This window comes from Haliotis asinina, chromosome 8 (genome assembly GCF_037392515.1).
Source record: "Haliotis asinina isolate JCU_RB_2024 chromosome 8, JCU_Hal_asi_v2, whole genome shotgun sequence".
NCBI lineage: Eukaryota > Metazoa > Mollusca > Gastropoda > Lepetellida > Haliotidae > Haliotis > Haliotis asinina.
The window spans coordinates 18,508,065-18,534,215 of record NC_090287.1 but is presented as its reverse complement, the minus strand read 5'-3'; the positions used below and the strand labels follow the sequence as shown (position 1 = coordinate 18,534,215).

At 39.4% G+C, this 26,151-nt stretch overlaps 1 protein-coding gene across 1 annotated transcript in view; it reads right to left on the bottom strand.

The window, feature by feature from the left end:
- LOC137295126 (mitochondrial import inner membrane translocase subunit TIM50-like) overlaps positions 1 to 26,151 on the bottom strand; it is a 35,018-nt gene that overhangs the window by 4,135 nt on the left and 4,732 nt on the right. Inside the window, exons 7-9 of the mRNA XM_067826448.1 lie at positions 23,072 to 23,170; positions 10,962 to 11,118; positions 828 to 931 (exon numbers count right to left, since the gene is read on the bottom strand). Of these exons, the coding sequence (XP_067682549.1) occupies positions 828 to 931; positions 10,962 to 11,118; positions 23,072 to 23,170 (360 nt within the window). The remainder of the gene's footprint in view (positions 1 to 827; positions 932 to 10,961; positions 11,119 to 23,071; positions 23,171 to 26,151) is intronic.

Sequence of the window (26,151 nt, the reverse complement as noted above, 5' to 3'; positions counted from 1 at the left end):
CTGATTTATTATCACTTGAGCAAGATCATCACACTTACAAGCTCTACACCGTTACACCTCTTAGCAAAGGAAACATGCAGCAAATAGTTGAATACTTTCATTAGTATGTAATTTGAGGTGTATTTATATGTATCCAAATAATGTAGGTGCAATACGATTCGTATACGATAGAGTACATCTATTTGATATGTTTACATATTCTTTCCTTCTGAAGTCAAATCACTGCCCTGAATCATCTGGTAGATAATGTCTTCCATTCTGCACTTGAATCAGAGAAGAGAAACTTAAATTTTAGACAGATTCCTTTAATAATAACCTACCAGGAAACACAAATGAATCTAAATAAACTGGGCCTTGAACAGTTTCTGTTACTTATGAGCTTTTTACAATATGGCTGTGTAATGTGATGAAACATTAACTTGATGTATTTATAACTTTGTTAAGCCAATACAAACAATACTATTACTGTAAAATACGAAGAGAAGAAAGATCATAACAGAAAAATGTGAAATTTGTGCCATGATGAAGCAGATCCTAATCTGACTAAGGGAAACAACTCTCAAGGACCCCAAAAAGTGTAACTATTGTGGCTGCAATGCAGAACCTCTATCTCATCTGATGAAGAATATGCAACACATTGTGCCTCTCTAAGTTTTGTCAATGGAACTTAAACCAGGTACTTCCTCATAACAAGCGAACATAATAACTACTGTACCATTTTATCTAAAAATGAAGAAAGTGTTAGGGCTCCATTTTCACTATTAATTTTTTGTACAGTAAAGTATGTTCATTTCAAAGACTAGTTGTTTGTCTGGGAAGGTCATTACCTGAAGTTTTCTCTGGTTCTCCTTGAACATTTCTAGGGGGTTGTCAAACTGGCTGTAGTACTCCATCACTGGACGGATGTCTTCTACACCACTTGATGCCAGCGCTGAAACATCAGCATTAAGATGTTGGTATGATGTCTTTATTACAATAAGTGTAAGTGAGTTTAGTTTTACATTGCACTGAGAAATATTCCAGCTATATAATGGTGGTCTGTAAATAACCAGGTCTGGACCAGACAATCCAGTGATCAACAACATCAACCAACCAAGTTAGAGAGCGTGATCATCCAAACCAATGAGTCACCTCTTATGACAAGTATAGGTTACTGTAGATAATTTCTAACCCAGATCTTCACAGGTTCTTCATTACAGTGGGTGTAAATAATAAATGCTATGTGCTTGATAACGGTGTTCCATCTACATCCAAACATCATGATAATTGTTATAACACTGGTGTACATCCATTGGATTATCTCCCTTTTTTTCTTTAAAGAAACAAGCATGAGTATGGTGCAGACAAATCCCAAAACAATCAGGATTCAAACCCAGAATAGTAGGTCTCTGGTAGGCTAAACAGATGTCCATGTACAACTAATTCCAGCAGAACTCTAACAATTGGCCACCCATGGTGCCATCTTTGGTACAAAAACAAACGATATCGACATGAACTGCACAGATCTACATGGCAACCTAGCAGTTCATGTCTTTATTGTTACCATTACTTAATTTCAACATGACTTCCATACCCAGTGTAGTGACCTCTTACAATGACAGTTTATTCAGAATTTGCTTCTGTGACCCCTCTTTACTGCACAGTTTGTGGGTTGAGTTACGTGTAAGAAGCAGGATGCTTTTCTTAAACAGGTCTTTATTTCCCTATTACAACCAGCAGAGGAGTCTCATGGAGGAAATCTCCCATCAACGGGTCTCATGCACATCTTTGATGAGCAGTGTCCTCAGCTCACATGGCACACTGGTCAAGTTGTGTTAAAGAACGATATCACACCCCAATTCAAACTGAGATTTAATTACAAAAGGCCAAAAATGAAAAAAAGACCAAATTCTTCCAAATTTTACCACTTCCAATAATTTCAGATGTTCATATTCGTGTGAAGAGGCCATTTGTAATTAACTGCTTTATTTCTAATTCTTTAAATAGTTTTGGTCAGTTTTAATGAGTTTTTAATGAGTCTTTAAATGAGTTTTGTCATACACTATCCATCAGTCAAGTTCTTCTTTTTCAGCCTGCAAGTCTGACTGGTCTTAAAAAACATGTTCGGCAAAAGTGCCCCCTTCTCTTATTCTGAATTCTTGAACTGCAGGATTTGGCAGACTCAAAGAGAGGGCACATATAAAATTTAAAGGACATCTAATGCTAAAAATTATGATTTTCCCAAAGAAACTGCAGCCTTCATGATTAGAACAAAATGTAATTCCAAATGTTGAACCAATTCATGACACAATGTTGACCAGCATAATCTTCATAAACTTTTCAGGTCACAATCAATCTGTTGCAACCCTTACGCAGATTCATGGAGAAGTCAAATTTCATGACTTCAGAAGTACATTGAGCACCTGATAAGTTCACAGAACAATCTTGGCCATCATACATATTTTGTATTGTGAAAATCAGCAAAAACACAAAAACAGTTATATGGAGGTAACTTAATAATGAAACGACATTTCGCCCAATGTTCTAACTTGGAGTCACTTTATCCAGAACAGAAGGGTTCCAATATAAATTGATCGTAACGCAATGTGACGGCTGTCTCTCCCCTACAGTGTCAACTGGCAATATCCTTCCGTACCATGGACCTATATTAGCCTTGAAGTCCAGGGTTAAACTGCAGCTTGGTGATCATAGTATTCACCCATTCCTCTCAATGCAGCGACATGCATGGAAGGCATAACTCCTCACAACAATTGCCTACAGCTTAGACTCCCCCATAGCACACTGTCTAGTAGTTTAATCCTGCCCTTGCAAACATAAAACTGAAGCGGTGTGTCAAGCCAAGACCCAGTGTGACGTCTATTTATCAACAAGCTCTTGACTTACAGCTCAACACAACTATGATAATATTCAAGCTAGGTTAGGGCTCCAAATAAAATTATTTAGGCAGGACCATGTATAAAGAATTCCACAGCCTCTCAAGCTGACCTGGCGTGTAAGACACAGGTGCTCAAAGTAACAATTCGTAATTTTTTTCGGTGCATCCCGAGTGCATTTCTTACAAACCTCCACGACCCTGTAATGATAAATTGTCTTGATGTGCATGGGAAAGTGTGTCCACACAGTATCACATACACAATCTTCCACTCAACTATACGGCAGCCAGTACATCCCATACACACTTATACAGTCAACAGAAACACTCCCTTTCAACATGCTTTCCTCATTTATCTGAAAACCAGTGACGACTGAAAACTAACCAACAAATTCAGAGCTGCTAACATTGCAAATGTGTGGGGAAAAAAGTGCTTCAAAACTGGTAAAGTGTTACTCGTTATCCTAATAATATGAGCTGGGTACTTTCAGCCCCCAAGTATTCTTTTCAAATGATGTTTACTGGTATATGATATGGCATACAGACCTCAAACTAGACGAAAGGACGATCACATGAACGCAGAACAGCTTCCATAAGCACTTACCACACAAAGTTCTTAATCTGCACCATGAGATGAATGAAGGGTGTCACATCCAACTGACAAAGAAACACCTTGCTGATAAGCCAACAAATGTCACATCATGGAAAACACTCTGGAGGTTCTGAAGGACAGACGTCATGTTGTGAGTGGTGGATCATGAAAATCGTTGGTCAAAGGCTTTTTGTCTGTTGTTTACACACACTGCCACATCCAATCTATATGATGGAAATCGGTAAATGATCAAGTTTGGACCACACAATCCAATGACTGATGTCACAAGCATCCATCTTCATAACTGCGGTTCTGTGAACTGTAAATCAACTAAATACCCAATCCTGATCCACATACTACAACGAGCATGGGTTGCTGAAGACCAGTTCTTCAGGCATGGTCATGCAGTGATCAAAGTTATAGGTATAAGTCTGTCTGCAACTGAAAGTCCTGCCTCATGTTGTTCTTAATTTTTTAATAGCAAACAGATACCATGCTGATATCTAATGTGTATTCCCTTCACAAACACACTATGGTCCTTGTATTATGCCCTTGATACTGAGTACCAGAAAAAGTGATAAGTATCACCTCCTAACACCCTTTGGTGGGACCAGTCCAAAATTCAAACCATTCCATTCTATGGGCAGTGCTCAATCCACTGGACCACCTACGTAGTTGGTTATCATCTGTTATGAACCTCTCTTGATATCTTGCTCTGTAGCTGTTCAAACACACTAATATTTTCAAGACTCACTTTGACCTTGACATGAAAGTCATAGTGTATGAAATATGCAAAAATAGTACAAAAGAAATTGCCTTCTAAAAACATTCATGGGAAGTCTTGAAAGTCTATGAAGAAAATGCAGTGAACCGTTCTTGAAATACCTTGCTGACAATTTTAACATTCAGTTTAACATACTGAAATCTTCAAAGTGTCACCATGACCTTACAAATTAAGTGGAGGTCACCAAAATCGACTGGGCCCTACACTTTCCCTAGATAAAGCTTGATGTCGAACATGAAGAAAACCCACTGAAAGGTTCTGAGATATCTCACTGACAAGCTTAACATGCAGGTTAACATGCTATTATCTTTGAAGTGTTGCCATGACCTTGAAAATTAAGTGAAAGGCGCCAGAACTGACTGGGCCCAGTGCCTTCCCTTGATGAAGCTTGGTGTCAAATATGAAAGAAAACCAAAACAGTAAATGGTTATTGAGTTGTCTCACTGACAAGGGTAAAATATCCCCTAGTGACCTTAAAATGAAGGTCAAGGTCACCAAACCTGGCTGCTACCTTTCTTACTCTGTGATGAAGCTAGGTACCAAATATGACAAGAATCTACTCAACGATTCTTAAGGTATTCCAATTTGTAGGTACAGAGCGAGATCATAGAAAGTTGTAATTAGACACTGTCTTCAAATTGTACTTATTGGACTAACAGGTCTCAGTGTTCAAAAGGTTGACAATGTGTCTTTTGAAGTAGTTTCTTCCATTACACTCTTTCTTTTGCAGACTAACATAAGTAACACTAAGTGGTTCAACCCTATATACGGAGGGTTATTACTCATAGTTATTTATCTGAGTCCTCTAGTAATTGTTTTGTTAGACATTCTTAATAAGTCTAGTATATTTCAATTTATGAATATTGTTAGGGATGGGGAATGGGAGGAACTCTAACCATGTCTTCAATGTTTAATGCTACTAGTAAGCAAAATGCCAACTATATTAGAGTGGCTAAAATTAAGTCAGCCCCAGACAATCTAGTGATCGACTTCATGAGCATCTGTCTGCACAGAATGGATACAGTAACATGCATCAACAAATCACCAAGCCTGACTACTAGATCCAAACACTTGCCTCCTATGACAATCTTGCGACCCAGTGTCTGGGCTATCGACCTGATCCACTACAGGTCTTGTGTTAATCCTGACATGGGTAGGACATACCAGTATGACCAGTCCATGGGCCAGATCAGATGATCAACCCATTTTGCATAGGCTTTAGATTCATCATATTCTCAATTCTATAATGGTACTATACAACATGACGGAGATCTAAACATGCTTTCAGATGATTCTATTAATCTAGTGTAACCAAGGTTCTGGCCCTGAAATTTGTAAAGCAGACATACATGGGTTACTGACCAAAGCCTACTATCCACATCCCTCATAATGTCAACTGAAAAAACATGTACTGAGTGAGTGAGTGAGTGAGTGAAACCAAAATAAACCAAAATAAAATGTTCTGAGTGACTGAGTTAGTTAATGGTTTCAAACTGCTTTTAGCAATATCACTAAGTATCATGGCAGGGGAGACTAGAAATGGGCTTCACACATTGTACCCATGTGGGGAATTGAAACTTGGTCTTCGGCGTGACAAGCGAACACTTTAACTGACAGGCTACCCCACCGCCCAAAGTTAGTGAGTGGGCCACACCATACACATAGTGCATTGACCCAGGTTCTTGAGAGAAAAAGGTAACTTGATCCCCATCACTTATTCTGTAGGTCTTATCAAAACAAAATGAAGACATAACAAGTTCAATTGTATCAAATAAACACCTAGGGATCTTTTACTGTGCAAGTCAGCAATACACCGTCCTCATGTCTGTAACTGATAAACATGTTGTGATAGCTGACTCATGGACTGCTGTGAATATCACAAGATTTGATAGAAATGGCACAGAAGTTCAAAACTGGCTTGATATGTGAATATTTCAAAAGACTTTCTCTGTACTATCCCTGTTATGACATTTCATTAAGAACTGAAGATCTGAAAATTCCAATCTGTATCCCATCTGTCGGATGTTAACGTGTGCAGTGCTTAATGAAGATGTTTTGTCTTCTAACTGAAGTAAAAAATGTTTAGGATAAAGAATGATTTATAGCTGTGTTGGCACTCAGTGTTACGACTGATATGCGTATACATGAAACATGCCGACAAACATAACCATGCTCCAGAATATAATCTAACTGTAAAGAATGAAAAAAAAAAGAGTGTTATCAACAAAATAACATAAATATGGGCTTAAATTGCCAAGAAGGAAAGCTCTTCTGCAACTCATCCGGATGACCACTGGCCCTTGACTTCAGCCACACAAAACAGCCTTAGTGCTATAGCGATCATAAGCCAATGTTAAGGTATGGAAATCCCCTTAGCGCTAGGCTGTTTCATGGAATGTTTGTTTGATTTTTGCTTAACCCAACAATATTCCAGCTATGTGAAGACTGTCTGTAAATATTTCAGCCAGGACCAGACAATCCAGTGATCAACAACATGAGCATCACTCTATACACAACTGGGATACAATGACACGTGTCAACCAAGTCAGTGAAACTGACCACCAGGTCTGGTTAATTGCCTCTTATGAGAATCATGGGTTGCTGAAGATCAATTATGGGTACAGCTGTCAGTGCTGTGACCATCATGAGTCAATGTTAACATATGGGAATCACTTCAGAGTTCAGTTGTTTAATGAAACAGGGCTGTATGTCTATCATGCCAATAATTGTTACTGGTTGTTTCCAAGGTGTGCAGACAAAACAAATGAAGGACAATCATACCATGATTAATAGTAAGGTGATATGGGTGAGTGAGTGAGCGAGTGTAGTTTTACACCGCACTCAGCAATATTCCAGCTATATGCCGGCGGTCTGTAAATAATCGAGTCTGGACCAGACAATCCAGTGATCAACATGAGCATCAATCTGCGCAATTGGGAACCGATGACATGTGTCAACCAAGTCAGCAAGCCTGATCACCCGATCCCGTTAGTCGCCTCTTCCGACAAGCATAGTCGCCGTTTAAGGCAAGCATGGGTTGCTGAAGGCCTATTCTACCCCGGGACCTTCATGGGTCAAGGTGAAATGGGGCTTAATGGGATCAAATCTGCAGAAATGTGTGTGTGGCTTCTTGTACTGATCAGATGCTGTTTTATAGTGCTTGTCACTGAGACAGCATGCACCATTTTGACATCAACTCCAGAGACATTACCGATTCTGGGCCCTGTTTCACAAGAAAGTGTAGTGCTGCAGCCATTGTCTAGAGCAATAGTCTATGTCAAAGTATGTGAGTTATGATCGCTTTGTGAAACAAGTTTCAGATCTGATCACTGGTCATTAAATGCAAGGCAGGTAACATGTAGGATCTTTCAAAACATTTTGAAGAATCCAGAGGATTGCAACATGAACTTTGTTCTTATGCTTTACCCACTGTACCATCAAGGCAGTAACTGCGACTAAAACCTAAAAAAAGGATTTGAGTGAGTGTGTATGTTTCATGCTGCTTTTAGCAACTTTCCAGCAATATCACAGCTGGGGGCACCAGGAGTGGGCTTCACACATTGTACCGGAGTGGGAAATCAGACCTGAGTCTTCGGCATGACGAGCAGATGATCCACTAGGCTACCTCACTGCCCCTAAGTAGATTTGAACATTCCATGCCTGAAGAAATCTTCCATGTCACAGCTACTGAACCATTTCAGTAGCTGACTGGCAAACCTGTGGTTGACAGAACTATCACAGGTGATGTACAAATGCAAATAGGCAAACAAGTCAGATTTTATTATGATGACAAAAGTGAAAGCCATGGTTACGGATAACTAGTGATAAAAAGACTCTCTTTCATCGTCTCTTCATGCTGTTTCTTCTGTAGCTCATAAAGCAATAAACAAAAATAATGAACCTAACAGAGCACAGTTTGTGTATTATCTGGGTGTGTATCACACGTTATACACCAGTTCAAAGTGCCCTTTTTCCCCATTGTTACACATCCTGAAGCTGTCAATGGTGAAGATCAGACAGAGGCTCTGTGGTACACAGAAGATAAGCGTGACAGCAATGTACTTGGATTGTCTGGCAGCAGCCTAGTAACATCAGCAATTGAAAGGGTGATGATAGTGACAAGGTACGCAGAGAGGCAACAGAGTTTAGACAGCAGCAGGACCGTATCCTTGGTACAGGAAACCATTGGTCATTACCAACCACAGATTTAAGCTGGGGCACTGATAAACACTAGGTGAAATAGCTGACTAAATCATGCTTATAAAGTTGCCGTCAAAGTACAATTAGTACTGGTATTGGGTGCTGGTATTGGGTGAAATAGCTGACTAAATCATGCTTATAAAGCTGCCGTCAAAGTACAATTAGTACTGGTATTGGGTGCTGATGGTCGACAGTCACAGGCCAGCCTTCAGTTACCACGGCAACTGATGCAGGTTGACAGTCACATGTTTGCATCATGCAACCATGACAACTACATAACCCTCTCAATTCAAACTGAAGAAGTAACAATTATCACAGATCATTGCGCATATTTGAAGCTAAAGTCTCAATTTCCTCTTTAAAAAAAGAAAAAAATGGGGAATTATCAGTAATGGACACGTAGAAGAATGTGACATGTAAAATGTCTGTGTCACTTCCCCAGTATATCAAACAGTTGCTTTGCCATTAATGTGTTGCTAACAACAAACCTGGCACACCATGCCATGCTGCACACTACAATCAATATTAAACAGCCCTTGGCGGGCTTCCATTATTTTACTTCCGCCCCTGGCCTTCTCCTGCTACGCCGTATTCAGAAATCATCAGAAAATGCAGAAAGTAAACAAAACTGTCAATATCTTTCAATTGATCTGGAATATACACTGTCAGCTTTGGATTTCATGCAAGTAAAACTGCAAATAAGTCCTACACTTAGACAAATACATATTTTTCTGATTTTATCCCATCACAATTAATTCTGAACAAACTGTTTGATGAGTGCATAGAGAACATCCTTCCTGACATGCATTGAACAACACAAGAGGGGCTAGAGAAAGGCTGAATAAAAAGCATAAAAGCTGAATTGTCTGATAAATCTTCAAAGCTTCAAGTTACCAATTTCATCTTTCAAAGAAGACAGCATTAAACAAGTTCTTCCGAAAGAACATAATGATAATATCTGGTTTAAAGAAAATATTTCTTGAGATGCAAGACTACATAGTAAAAGGAAATGCATGTTTGAGATTGCAGCAGATTGTTGCAGACAAACTCTGTTTAATGTCTCTGTATAAAGCTTTAGGAGAGGCATCTAAGATGACTGCCTCGGATACGAGGAAAGCCTTTTACAATGCATTTTTTACTTGAAAAAGCAAATCACTAATTTCTGATAGTGACATAAGTGCTTCATATTTTCATATTAAACAGCTCCAATATGAAGATTATAGGAGTGCTTCAATAGAGTGTTTGTCAATGTCTATGTTCAACCATTACAATGAGAAAGTGAGTTTCAGATTCCTTGTGGTTGGCGTTTATTGCTGCAACCAGTATGCTAGCTATTTGAAAAAGTCTGCAAACATTCGAATGGACCAGATTATCCAGTGATGGTTCAGTCATGAGCACTGAATACTATTGGAATACCATGACATGCAGCGACCAAGGCTGCAAGGCTGAGCACAGGGTTCCATTACTTCATTATTAACCTGATGAAGGAGCAAGAATAAGCTCTGAAATGTCACACAAATAATATAATAAATAAAAAGAAGTTGTTATCCATAAAAAGGTGTCATGTTTGTCCAACATCAACACCCAATTTTCTTCTGAAATCTTACAAAAACAAATATCTGAGAAAAAAATTCTTTTGCTGGGATTTTACTGACTATATCCAAAAGAACATACAAGATGGGCAAAGATCTCTGAGGTTCACTGTACAACATTTTCACCTAGTGACCCACAGTTATTACAATCAGTCACCTTAAGGCTACGACTATGACCACTGATTTGGACTGAACAATGACAAGGTACTGCAACGCCCACTTTGGGGACAATTCTTACCAAGAATCCCCATTTGGTGAGAGTATAATTTTATACTGCTTCTAGCAATACCGGTATTCCAGTAATATCACAGCCACGGACACCAGAAATGGATTTCACAAATCATACACATGTGGACAATTGAACCCAGGACTTCAGTGTCATGAGCAAATGCTTTAACCACTGGGTTACCCCACCGCCCCTCCCCATTTGGGGATCATGGGGAGATTTTGCCTGATCCCATGTTACAATTAGGTTGATTAATTAAAGTTAGTCACAGAAACGTGGATTTCTTTGGTCAATTCACACTGGTGATATGACATCAAATGCATTGGCATCACTTTTTTCACAACAAATCTCACAGGAGGTGACCGAGTGAGTCAGCAGGGTTTAATGCTGCTTTTAGTAATATACCAGTAATATCAAAATGGGAGACACCAGAAATGGGTTTCACACATTGTACCCATGTGGGGAATTGAACTCAGGTCTTCTGTGTGACACGCAGACGTTTTGACTACAAGGCTACCCCACAGCTCCAACAGGACCCGGTCTTCCATCAAAATGGAACAGTTGTCTTCGAGTATATACCTCAAAGGAAGCGTGCAACATCAATCTGCGAATAACCCAAAACGTGCTGTACATATCTAAAGGAAAGTGTGCAAGATCGATTAGGTCTGTTGTAACCCTACATGTGCTGTACATACCTCGAAGGAAGTGTGCAAGATCGATGAGGTCCCTGTCCTCATCACTGCCAGTCCACTTCTTGATGGGGAAGGCGTTGGACGGGTTCAGCTGGTATGATCGGTTGTTCCAGTCTATCATGATCACCCTGGACAGGTCGCGGTTAAGACAGGACAAGTCCTGTGGGAAAAAAACAGGTTGTGGATGAATGAAGGATGCATGATTTAACCCCTGAATGTAAACTAGAGGTCTACTGAATGAACACCAGTTGAACAAATGACAATCACGCTTGTGAGCGAGAAAATGTGTTTAACATCGCACTAAGCAATATTTCAGCTATATGTTGGTGGTTGGTAAAAAGTCCAACAAGAGCATCAATCTGTGCAATTGGGAACCAATGACATGTGTCAACCAAGTCAGTGAGTCTGACCACCTGATACCATTAGTTGCCTCTTATGACAGGCATTTGCCTTTTGTGGCAATGATAGTTGCTGAGTGAGTGAGTGAGGTTTATTGCTGCTTTGACAGCAATATCACAAGGGTGGCCTCAAGAAATGGGCTTCACACACTGTACCCACATGGGGAATCAAACTGGATCTTCAGTGTGGCAAGGGAACAGTTTAAGCACTAGTCTACACCATCACCCGTTACAATGTGGAAGAAGATACTAGAGTTGATGAGAAATTAAAATGTACAGCATGATCTTAGTGATATGACGATAGCAACTGCATCACAAAGACAATGGATTACAATAGCTGAAGTGGCAAGATGACATAGTGCAAAATGGCCCAGGTGAGATAAATATGCTCTCACAAATTATTGAATAAACCAGTGACTAAACTACATAAACTGCATCAAAGGGACTGAAATTTCACACAGCTGTTTTAAAACTGAATACATCATCTCATTCTGTTTTGATTAAAGGGAAGGCTTTATTTAATCAATTAATACACAATCATGATTCTCAGATGAAAAAATGAACAATTCATGACATTTTCCTATAAATAAATAATCAAACTCCCACACACTGTTACCATAATAATTTTCATCATACTTTTTCCTCTGTGCAATCATCATTAATTATTCTGTTCAAGGGACCCACCCTTGAAACAGCAGTCAGGCAAAGGGCAGACTGTTTTCCTAATCAATTATTGAACCACGAGACACTGATAATAATGATTAGTCTGCACTTTTCTGATTTGAACAAAAAATTGTGAGAGTCCTGCTGACAATGTCACCACAACCTACTTGGCAAAACAACAGATATTGAAAGTAAACAACACACGTTGCTCCATATCCATAGAAACCAATAAACAATAAGCAAACATTACTTTCATGACTGATTGACAGTGATCTGAAATCTATGACAGTTCATCATCTCCTCATGCAACTGATAGCAATCTTGTAACTTTCTCAACTTGCGTCACATTTCAAACGTTCACATTTCTGAAAAAGGTAATCAAATTTATCACAACCCAAAACAATGGCATTAACTGGGCACTGATATAAATGTTACATTTAGATAGCAAACTGGGGATTTTATGCATTCCTTGAATTACTTTTAACACATTCAATTTCTTTTTTTTGTAAAGTTCATTCTCTACATTTACCATGATTAAACAAACATGTAATTTTCCGAATAAAATTGATATTTTATACTTATGATTCATGCTTATACGCTTATCTCCTCCCTCTATGCAAAGATAGTGGAACAGTTGAAATCCCATGAAGTTCCCTTGTTTTGAAGCGAACGTACAATCAGTCTCACCCACAGGAAGCCTCCCAATTTCCAACCACATCAGTCACGTGACCAGCCCTGTTTCTCACTCTCCACGTAATTTCATAAGCCCAACACGAAAATTGCAGAGAATTCAACGTGTGAGTGGGGCGGTAGGGAGGGCTTGACGTCATGAGTCAAGACAAGCATAAAATATCAGTTTTATTCAGAAAATTACATATTTTACCTGATGCTTGTTTGCTTACAGAATCCGGTGGAATTGGCGGTGGGTCAGACCATGATGGATTCTGGTGGCTGCCATATAAGTATGCACAGTACTCCCCCTCCACTTTGGGCACTGTAATAAAACAGTGATAATTTGGTGATGTTCTTCCAATATTCATGCGTGAAATGGAGGGGGGATCACATCTAGTCAAACTTCTCTTCTTGTGAAGTGATCAGTGACTGGAACGTGATGATTCCTATCAAGACAAGTTGCCACCCTTCACATGTACAAGTATCATCAGATCATAAGCACTCATGCTAGTCTCTTCGAGACGTGAACATGCACTCTCAAACATTTTACTCAACAGAGTGTCTTGGTCTCAACAAGTCACACTGTAAAGAGTAAGATTTTAGATATACTAGTTTCTTCCTCCAACTAGCTATCTATAGCAACTCTTTCTTCATGATGTCCTCATCATAGAGTTGCAACCCTCTTTCATGTACAAGTCACTCCTTTACAAGTGTGGGGTAATCATCACTTCTGATAAATAGGGGTGAGTGAAACTTAGCGATTTGTGGAACTGTCAGTTGTACAAGTGGCCCAAATGGTGAATGTCAGCAACGTCCTCAGTGGTGATGTCTCATACGTAGTGGTTGCAAATCACTCTGGATGATCTCCAAAAGCAGCCCTCCATTGTCATTGTAAGCAAGCTATTTCCATGTAGAGAAGGTATTGGCACCCAGGTTCTTACTTCATGCAGATTATGGAGGCTCGCGGAGGTTCACGTCCTGCTGCTTTGTAGGCCCTCAGTATAACAGCTCTCATCCATACTGAGATATGTTGCGGGATACTTCTGTAGGTGTTTCAGTAGAGAGTGGGATGAATAGGTGCTTGAACTTTTGTCTCCTTGACTTCATTCACTGAAGATGTATTTTCAGAGCTCTGACAGGGCATAATGATAAACCCTGTGAATCATGTAGCCCAACGACTGTCATTAATGGCGGGATGTGGAATTGTCGTACCAGTTGTATAGGCAGTTGGGTCTTTGGCAATAAAATCCCATAGCAATCCTTGGTAGGCAATCTCATGATGATTGGTAAAGTGCAGAGCATGTATTTCTGATATCCATGCTGCCATAGCTATGGCGAGTAGAAACAGCGTTGTCTGCATCAACAGTTCAAAGGACGTCTGATCTAGAGGCTCACAAGTGCCATCAACGAGGTGTTGAAGTACAACATTCAGGTCACAAACTAGCGTCTTAAATCTGCATTGTTGGTCTTCCAGTTTGAACAAGCCTTGTAGGCGATTAAAACAGTCACTTTTGTCAGCTTGACCCCAGATCTCCTGGTGATGACAGACCTGAATGGTAGGTCAACAATGTAGAACCTTTAAGTCCTCTATTATGCCATAGGTGAGGAAGTGTGGTTTTCATTGCAGCATAGCCCATCTGCTTGGTGTGTATATCAAATCGCATCCATTTGTTTTCGTATAAGGAATGAACAGACTTATGTAGAGCTAAGGTGAGTGCCTTTGTCACTTTAGCAGAATATCCTCAGTGTTTCAAGCAGGCTTTGATATGATTCATACGTGTAGTTGGACGATGTCTGAGTGCTTGTTTGGTATGCGAATGGACAAGGAGGTTCTTCCATTCTGGGAGTCTCAGTGATGGCTGTGAAAGTTCCTTGATCAGTACTGGGAACCATTCTCTCACCGCCCAGTAGGCACAACCGAGTTGCAGCATCGTCATCTACTTATATTTTCAATGACTTCTGGTAGTAAGACTGGAGACAGGAACACATAAGCGTTCATTCCTTCCCATGAGCATCCTCGATATCTCCAGGGTATACGTTCCAATGAATCTCCACTATACTCTGGATGCATCTACAGCTAAGCCCAATAAAATTATTAGCTCCCTTGGCTGGCTTTTTATCCAATCAGGTGTATACGATGGGAAACTGAGCAAACCAATCACAATCCACTTTCACTTTTTAAATTATCTAACCGAATAAACTTGGCAACACAAACCATGTACAGGTTCTCTGAAAGAGGCAGGAGTTTCTTGCACATGTTTTTTTTTACATTGTCGGACCTATCAATTTGTCTGCTTGATTTCCCCCAAATCTGAGTCGTACTTCGAATAAACCTTCACAGCTGCAACTGCTATCGTTGTTGACACTGGCAAGTTCTGTTGTAACAGCAGTTGAGCTGATTGGCTACTGTGAGAATGCGGTGCCAGTGAAGGGAGGTAATAACATTTTTGGGCCGAGCCGTAGATGTATCCAGGGTATAGTGGAGACTTATTGGAATATAGACCCTGGAGATATCGATGATGTCCCATGAGATGCCTAGGGCGAATGCTGCCCATGAAAATGGATGCAGTACTGGAGATACAAATGTTGGTATCTGTTCAACCTGGTGGCAAATAGGTCTATTAATCCGAATGTCTGACTGATGAGTTGAAACGCCTCCTGATGTATGCACTCTGTTGGAGATGGTTGTAGAGGACATGATACAGCATCTCCCATGATGTTGCATGTATCTGAGACGTGACATGCCTTAATGTAGAGATTCTAGTCATCGATGATGTAGAAGAGTTGAAAAGTTAGCTGTATCAGCATGTGAGATCATGATGAACCTTGCTTGTTTATGTATAACGCTACTGTGGAGTCGCCTGTGTGGACCATTATTAGTTTGTTCCTAAATGCTGTCTACCAGTGTACTGCGTTTATTACAATTTTCATCTGCAGGTGGTTAATATGCAGAGTGTGTTCATTGCTTGCCCAAATTCCTGCTGCAACCCTGTTGTCCTCCACATGGGCATCTCAACCCTGTAGCGATGCATCTACATAGAGACGACTGTTGCAGTTCAACTTTGTCAAAAAGTCTTTGTACAAAGTTGAAATGGGTGTACTTGCAGTCTTCCTCTTCAGGTCAAATGCAGAGCTGAGGTGAGTAGACAGAGACGACACTTCCAGTGTCTTAGTGGTAACAGAGAGAGTGGAACTTGTGCTATCATGGCTTGAATCTGAACACTTTTGTGTTTCGAGGATTCTTCTTCCCTGGAATGTAGAACTTGTGTCAGATCCAAGTCTAACTTCATCAATAATCTTCTGGTGTTCTGTGTATGACATGCTCATTGCTGCAGTAACGTTTCAATCAGCTGAATATACATAAAGACAGTGAGGTAGTACGAACAGGTACATGTTTCATCTGTAATGAAGATGTTGGTACCGGAATCACTTAGTCTTCAGATCATCAACACTGTAAGTTGTGATTAAACTGTCATTGATGTGAAGTCTATAGCTGGCTGGCTGACATGGCAAAAAATGCCATCTGTTGCTGCAAGCCTCTAGATAAGCAGCGTTGAATCTGCTGTTAGAAGACCTCTTGCCTTGTAAAGACAATTGAATGCCACTGAAGACTGCTGTTTGGGTTGTAAATAACATCATTACAATGATGGAAGGGTTGTTTACATCTGCAGACGACTTCCTGACACGAGAACACTAGACATGTGACTTCAACTTCTTTGTTTCAGATGATATCAATTCTGACGATGACCTCTTCTGGGACTAGGAGCTAGTCTAAGGACATACTTATACAGAACAGCCGCAAACAGCCATAACCTACGCCAGGAGCACGATTTCATCAGTGAAAATATAATCTCACTTGATGAAATACGTAACTTGATTAACAACATAAAATATATGTAAATTTATCCACCATTTCTTATTGTAATAATAATCAATACAGACAAAATCCACATACTGCTAAATTTTGTGTAAAGGACCGAAATATAAAAGGATATTAAACGCCATATAGGGACTCAGGTAGACTCGAATTATGAATTCTCCTTGGTCAATGCTTTTAAGTTCTGTACGTATAGTCAGCAACTGCAATTTGAAAAACGATTCACCCCAACTACTGAATGTATCACTACACTATTGGGGTAAGACTGTTTTTTTCAGGGCATTATCATTTGCAGAAGCCCTAGGTCTTCAATTAACTCCCCTAGTATAGCAAAATGGATGGAACTTGTGTTACTAAAGTCAAAATAGTATCATAAATTTAATAATAAGTTTACTCCAAACAACTTACAATGGGCTGTTGACCCATCACTGTTAGATAATGGAACAAGATTTATGATGCAATTAATGAGCGTGATGTCACCCACTGTGACATCATGTGACAACAGATCTGTCAATGGCCTGTCGTTAAGGAATCAGCGGGTCATTATCATTTGCAGCTTCCAACTCAGACAGTTTGATGATAATTCCATCCATTTTGGTTCCACTGTAAAATCTTAACTTAACAGCTGTTGCTAAATAGAGTTAATTTTTCCAGACAAAAATGAACTTAGAGAGCCTTTAAAGTTAAATTATTTCAAATTTTAGGCTGTTTCATGAAAATCCAGCCTTTTACCATCATTTTGCTGCATGTCTTACAAGCTGGGATAGAGACTGTCAAAGACATCCTCTAGTTCGCATTAACACTGTATCTAATGATACTACAGATGTAAAAGGACACCTTAAATCTCATCAAGGACCCCAATAGCACTGACAGCTTAGAAGTCACATCAACCATAAAGCCAGAAATATTAACTCGGTAAAAACCCTGATGTTGAATCCAGCACACACAAAAGGTACTTTCCCACCTGTTATAGGGTTCAATCTCAGGACGTTAATTAGACAGCCAATATAACCCTGACAACTCTCATGACCCTATCCTATCTGGAGACCCGTTTTGTCTCATCCTACACCATGAGTGAGTGAAGGAGGAAGGGAGTTAGGAGGGAGCGCGTAAGTAAGGTTTTACACTGCTTTTTACAATATTCCAACTATATTATGTCAGGGGACATCAGAAACGGGCTTCACACATTGTACCCATCTGGGGAATCGAACCCAGGTTTTCAGCATGATGACCTAACTCTTTAACCACTAGGCTACCCTACTGCCCCTTACTGCACCATGACCAAAACTGGTACAGGTGCAGAGTCAAATGCAGATGCAAGAGAGAGTGACAGGGCAGATCTGGTCACAACTGTCTCTGAACACAGAACAAGTCTCTATACAACCAGACATGATAAACCATTTGTTCCATGTAGCGATAAAATAAAGACAAGGACAATCTTCTCTACCTACTAGAGCATGAGGATGTTTTGTATTAAACCCAAAGATGTCATGGGAACAGAGCAACAACCCATTCAGGGGTTCAAAAATCCCATTGCCTGACGCCTGGTACAAGTCAGCTTTCATTTCAGGCAATCTTACTTGTCCATGGACTACTAGATAATTTCCGATTTCCAAACTGCAAACTAACTTGGATTTCATGTCATATCTGCTCATAATGTAGCTATTACATTTATTACATTTATTACATTTCACAATAATTAAAAATTGGAAAATTAGCCAGGACAAATTACCTTCTTGAAGTCACTTGTCCTGTGGCAAGTTGCTTTTAAAGGTCACATATACTCTCTAATAGGGTACAAATGCAAAATCACTTGTTGACACAATATATTGTGGATATTGATGGATACATTCCTCGAAAAAGGTAAGAGCCTGACATTACTCCTATAACTTTAATTTGTTTTATTTTTAATATTTGCATTTTGTTTTTATTAAGTTGTCGTAACTTTCAACAGAATCATTGTTTTCGTCATGAAGTTGTAATGATACAGACGACATACACTAGGGTGAGCGTGCGAATTATGATTCATATAGGCAAACTATAAAATGTCTAGATATTACATTCCTGTTATACATTCGCAGATTGCTTCTTTCTGTTAAGTTTCAAAAACCATACAAGTATGATTATAAAGTAATTAGGATCATGACACCAAATATAAAGATGTATATTGACAAGTGTCTACATACTGGTGAGTGAACGTTTACAAACCAAGTAAATTTAGCACGTGTAGAAATTTATCGTGCTGTATTTTCACTTTGACCCCAACCTCACTTATGTTATGTTACAGGTTGTGTCATGCAAACTCCTTTCGGCCATGATTCAAATACATATTTAACTACTAGTAGAAAGTAGTTTCGATTTTCTAACTTGATGAAAACAAACCATAATCTCATTTATTCAAATGGACACAATTTTCAAAAATGGTGGCGCCCTGTCTGAGAATGAATGCTATTTAAGTTTGTTTTCATAGACTTGCAAAATCAAAATTACTTTCTACTGGTAGTAAAATATGTATTCTATTGATGGACAATAGGATTTTGCATGACATTGCTCATAACATAACAATTTCACTCTTGGAGGCGAGGTGGACAGCAAATTAATTAGCAATTTTAATGTCAATTCGACCCCTACCTTGCTTCCATGGAAGAAATCGTTATGTTACAAGTTGTGTCATGCAAAATCCCTTTTGGCCATGATTCAAATACACATTTAACTACTGGTAAAAAGTAGTTTGGATTTTCTAACTTGATGAAAACAAACCATAATCTCAATAATTCTAACCGACTTTTAGCCCGTGCCATTTCAAAAAATGGCGGCGCCCTGTCTGAAGATAAATGCTATTAAAGTTTCTTTTCAACGACTTACAAAATCAAAATTACTTTTCACTGGTAGTAAAATATGTATTTTATTGATGGACTTTAGGATTTTACATGACATTGCTTATAACATAACAATTTCACTCTTCGAGTGAATCAAGGCGGAGGGCCGATATAATATTATTTACGATAATATTGGCACTTCAACCACAACCTCGCGTCCGAGGAAGAAAGCATTATATTCATGCAAAATCCTTTTGGTCAGCAATGTGTAGTAACAGTCTTTATTTTATAAACTGGATGAAACTTGAACTCCCATTTTCTATCCTGGAAGCGTGGTGGGGGGTGAACCATCCGATTTAGTATATACCACAGGCTTCCACACGCTCGCTTCGCATACACAAACAACCAATTTAGCACAAACTACAGGGTCCAGTGGAAATCTGTGCATAGTGACACCATCACCTGACCCCAAGGAGCAATTGACGGCAACAGAACAATTTGGCATATCTTTGGTGATGTCGAGAAATCAGCAAAATGACGAGCTTGCTACACATTTTCTATACAATTAATTGGAAATCGTTCCTTCTATTCCGTCACATCCGGTTCTCTGGTGACAGTATTACGTAACCGTGTCTGTGCTTTCGTTTGCGGCCGAGAGAGAAGCAATAGGCTTTTTAGCATTTTATAAGTACTTTGTATTAATTAACCACAAGTTTTTTTTAAAGAAAAAATGGTGTTTCATTTATGACTAACCAGAAGTCTTTCATATACAGTGATAAAAAGAGTACCAAAAAATTGAGTTTTGTGGTCCTTTAAAACATTTTTGAACCCCTGCCATTCTTCGAAATCGCTGTTTCTCTGCCTCCATGGTATCTTTGAGTTCAATACAAAACATCTAAATGTTCTAATATGATATTCCATATATGTATCTCATGCAAAGGGCAATATTGCATGAGTTCTGTCTTGGAATTCCAGCAGACAGACGAAAGATTCTGAAGACCTTGAACACCCACAGGGAGAGATGCTTTCAGGAGATAACAGGAGTCCCATAATGCCCTGACATACCCATGGAGAAAGAATTATGAGGTACTGGATACTTTTTATACTGGAGATTCACCAAGGGCTGTGAGGCATTTATAAAGGAAATCAATGCTACGTCAGAGTGATATCGACAGGGAAGTTAATTCAGAGATAAATGAGAGTCATCAATATCCCCAACCCATGGTCTCATTTTTAGGAGAATGGTATGTGGAAAGAAATGCGACATTGTTACTGTCTTGAAGACATGCTGGTGGAAGATGTCGAATGCATGACTATCGGTATGCAGGGGTTCAAAAATCCTATCGTCTGACGCCCAGGACAAGTCAGTTTTCATTTCGGGCGATCAAATAATGGTATCTTACTCGTCCGTGGGCTACTAGATCACTTCCACTTATGGTTTCAAACTGCAGATAACTTGGACTTCATTTCATATTTGCTCAAGATGGAGCCATTAAATCTTGCAATGATAATAAAGTAGAATTACCTTTCTTTGCTATTTATCACTTTTTGGTAAATAGTCAGTAAACAGTAACATCAAATACCATGTTGATTTATTCTTTCATAATTAATCGTCATGGTTAGAACATAAATCAGGGTGAATGGAAAATTAGTCAAGACATGTTACTTTCTTAAAGTCACTTCCCCAGTGGAAAGTAGGCTTTAAAAAAATACCAGTTTTCACCCCTGGCATCTCTAAAAAAGGGCGTGTATCTGCTATACTAAGACTGTGAAGTAAACAACGATTTGATTCATCTGTGTGAAGGCTTACAATATTGTATATCCTTGTGTATTAGACTATGCTTTCACATGAAAATTGTTTCATAGCTGCACCCTTACATTTACAACAACAATAACAAAGCAACTGTTCACCACTAGATTTATCCATGTGTCAAATTCTGTAGTAAAATCTGCTCCATAAATGAAATGTAACTGCTGACAGAAGAACACCCAAGCCATTTTATCATGATTTCTTTACCATCTAAAAAACATAAACCTACAATAATGCAAACAAGCCCTAGAATACGTGGTTCTGAACACCTTGGTGATGGTGACACCTGCAAAAATCCTATGCACTTCATGATTCTATTTTTGGAAACAAGCACCACTAGTAATATGATTGTCATGTGAATTGGTGCCAATGATATTGTCTCAGACCTGCTGCTATGCGATGCTAAAGGCATACTCCCAGTTATCTGAAGGTGTGTTGCCATGCGATACCATGCGACACCATGTAAAGAAATGTACAGCTAATTGGTGTAATAGATACATAGTTGGTGCCATTCAAGTCGTTACAAAGCAATGGTATATCATTGCTAACATACAGCAATGTTAGGAGCCCTTGGGGACACTTTTAGAATTTAGTAAGGAAGCTTCTTTTCAGTTTTGAGTTTTGTTTATGTACATACTCTTTTCAATCTTGTGCATTACACAAGGTTACATGAGGTAACTCTGTAACCTGATAAAGTAAACTACATTTCTAATGGAAACCGATGTAACAAACTGTAGATATAACACATGGTGTTTGGGTCCCGACACCTGGTGTGTATAATAAACTATGGTTACTACGAACTGAAATTAGTGGTCTCTTTGACCTCATCATAGCCGCAGTGTGCTGTAATGAGTGAGTGACTTTATTTTTACACTGCATTTAGCAATATTTCAGCTTTATGGCAGTAAAGTCTGTAAATAATCAAGTCTGAACCAGAGAGTCCTGTGATCAACAGCATGAGCACCAATCTATGCAACTGGGATAAGACGACGTGTCAACCAAGCCAGTGAGCCTGACTAACCACCCCCTTTAGTTGCCTCCGATGACAAGCACAGGTTATTGAAATTCAATTCTAACACAAATCTTTAAGGGTTTTGCTGAAATGAAAGTTTGCAAACACCAGGGTAAGTGGCTAATTATACTGGTATTTTGACGTAAGTCAGGAAATTTGTTTTCCCAACTTTTCATGAGCATCATTAGTAACAGGGAGGATCTTGGTTGGAATTGCTCTTCAGCATCCCATGTCTGTCATAAGAGGAAACTAATGAGATAAGATGGTCTGGCTCCCTGATGCCTGTCATGGTATCTCAACGCATCCTTGATATCTCCAGGGTTTTCCTTTCCAATAAATCTCTACTACACCCAGGATACATCTACGCCATTACGAACGAGCTTGCCAGTATCAACAACGATAATGGTCACAGTTGCAAAGGTTTGGTCACAGTGTGACTCAGATTTGGGTTAAATCATATAGACAAATTAACAGGGGCGAAACTTTAAAAATATGAACCCTTTCTACCTCTTTCAGAGAAGCTCTGCATGGTTTGTGTAGCCAAGTTTGATTGGTTAGATAATTGAAAAAGCAAAAATGTGATTGGTATGCTAAACTTCCAAGCGTAGACACTGGATAAAAAGCCAGCCAAGGGAGGTAATAAATTCATTGAGCTGAGGCTGAGAGTAGTGGAGATTTATGGGAAAGTATAACCTGGAGATATAGAGGATAATCTCAACAGTGTGGATTGATATTAATGATGTCAATTACCAGATTGTCTGGCTATGCTGGATTATTTACAGATCACTGAAACAAAGCTGCAGTATTGTTTAGAGTGATACTAAACAACAGCCATCATCATCAACACAGAAACATCTCCTACCTTGACATGATGACCATTCATATAGCGAGTGGCATCTCGGTACAATCGATACATCACGAAGCCATGAGGGTCAAGGTTGTTTACCAACGGATCAGCCGTCTGGAAAGAATTGTTTGATCATACAAATTTGAATATCACAATTGCGATAAATACTAACTGTCAGGTAAATCGAATGCAACGAACAATGAATATGAAGATTAGTGTTTTTCCCAAAGTCAAATACAGAACTAGGATTGATTTAACAATGATAAGTCATAAAAATGTAATTTTCTGAATAAAATTGATAATTTATACTTATCCTGACTCATGCTTAATTGCTCGTCTCCGTCTTCTATTCGAAAGTTAGTGGAACACTTGAAATCCCTTGAAGTTACCTTTCTTCAAAAGAGGACGTATAATCACATTCAACTATGGCTATTCTCCCTTTCCTCTCTGTTTTGGTGCCAAAAGTGGAGACATGACCGGGCATATTTGCCACCTCTCCATAAAATCATTGTGTGTATGAAGATATGAACAAGTCACATGATGAAGGTGAGCTATTTTCATCACCTTTGAGGCACCGTTAACAGTTGTGCTAAAACAAGAGCGCCAAATTGGTGAATGCCTAAGAGACGTGGGAATATTTCTGCAGTAGTGATATGCAACCACCAAATCTTGTGCACTTGTTTGATGTGCAGACGGATGTACTACCAGATGCAACCAATCTGGTAGTTCCACTGGTGGATTTCCAAGTTCTTGAATGAGCATGAGAAACCACATTCTTGCCGGCCAATAAGTCGCAACCAAAGTGAGTTGTAATATTGTTGTCTGTTTGCTTTTTGCTAGTACTTGAGGCATTAATACCGGTGGTGGGAAGGCATATGCATTCAGGCCTTCCCAAGAGAAGCTAAGGACGTCTGTTGCCCATGCCTGAACAACCAGGACCGGAGAAATTAAAGGTTTTGTCTGATTGTTGAACCAAGTTGCAATAAGAGTGGAGATCCTGTCATCTAAGTGATGATCTCATACACTTCTTGGTGCTGCATCCATTCTGCTGGAGATGGTTGCCTCAGACAAGAGAGAGCATCTGGGAGAATGTTCTTTACTCCTGGAATGTGATATGCTTTTATATAAATGTTTAACTCCTCGACTATGTTGAATAGTTGAAAAGTCAGTTGAAACAGGTTTAACAATCTTATTGATCCTTGCTTGTTTATATAATATGTAACTGTGGAGTTGTCCATTTTGACCATAAGTTTTGCATTCCTTAACGCTTCCGTCCAATGTTGTATCACATTGATTACTGCCTTCATTTCCAACTGATTGATGTGCAACTGGCAATCTTGACTGGACCATTTCCCTGCTGCCACTTTGTTGTCGAGATGAGCACCCCATCCTTGAAGGGATGCGGCCACAGAGAAATGAGGTCTGATAAATAAGTTCCTGCACAGATGTTCGATTCCTGAGTCCACCATAGGAGATAGGAGAGTTGTAGATTTACAAACCATTAAGGCGGTAATTGTAACTCCTCCTGCATGTCATGTCCTGGGCTGAAGTTAGCAGTCCTAAAAGGCATTGCCAATCTCTGAGTTTCAATGGAGAGAGTAACACTTGCAAATTCCAGCTTGAATCTTGATCCACTGATCGTTCAGAACCATTGTGCGGTTGAGGGATCTGAAGAACCATATTCCTAGAAAGTGCATATCCTGTTTCTGATCAAATTCTGACTTTATCACATTGACTAACCATCTCAGTTGAGTTTGTAATTTGATGGTGAAGTTGAGTTGTAGTCTGAGTTGACTGACTTCTTCTTGTACTTGAATCCCATCGTCCAGACAGAAGGCACTGCGCAGCCCTCCACAATGTAGATAAGTTACTATAGGCCTTGTTTTCCGTGTAAACAACCAATGGGATGACGATATTCCAAATGGTAGAACATTCCATTGAAAATGACGACCCCTGAACAGGAATCTTAGATACTTCCTTGAATGTGGATGTATCAGAATATGCAGGTACGTGACTTCAAGGTCTGTGCTGGCTATGTAATTATGTGGACAAACGAGGTGCCAGCATTGTGGAACGAGAATCGTTTTGAAATGTTTGAGTAGATTATCCTATTTGAATCTGCTCATGGGGTAAATGAGTCTGAACTTTTCTCTTGAGTTCTTCTTTGGTACCAAGAAAATTGGGGAATAAAACCCTGGTGTGAGATGATCCAACTTTATTTTTTCACTGTGTTCTTGTCTAGTAGAGACATAACTGTATCTTCCAATTTCTGAGTCTGATCTGCCACGGAGTTGAACATCAGTGGTGTGCTGGTAAACGTAGGAATGGCCTTTAGTTCTATCTTGTATTCTGTTAGAAGTATCTGAAATACAAAGTCGTCCAGTAGCATTCCCCAATTTTCCCAGTACCTCACCAATCTTCCACCCACGGCTGAAGGTTGTATGGGAACAGCTGGGTTGGATGGCTCCAGCTGTTTCATAACAGTTGTCTTCACAACAGAGTTAATCCTGCTGATGTACATGCTATGTGCTCCAATACTAAATTGTTGATCCCTCTTCTGTGTCAGAAGGGCTGACAAAATCATCCTGTCCTCTTCTGTACTTGAATTCTTAAATCGAGATATCAATGCTTCAGTAATAGCTCTAGATCTAGCCAGACTGTAAAAGGTGTGACGAGTTTGGTTTCTAGTTCAGCTAACTTCTTGTCATCCACTTGATCTGCCTAGCTTTGTTGAAGGCGGTGCTGAGACTGTGTGATAACTCGGAGATAAGATCAATGGGAGGTACTGTGAGTGTATCAAATTCCTCACTAACCATCCTATAAGTGAAAGCTTTGTTAGATTCCTTGGACATGTAATCTAAATCCAATCCATATGCTATCCACGAATTTACTTCTGCATATGCAAAAATAACCTCCGGTTCTTCATCCTAGAATCTACCTATGAAGTTGTGACGAGTATCGCTGCATGATTCTCTGCATGGTGATGTATAATCATAATTTACATCCCATCATGAAAGTTCCATGAGTGAATCCTTGTGTCAATGTGTGTATCCACCAAGCATGAATCCTCAGAACCTACTTCTTTACACGCATTT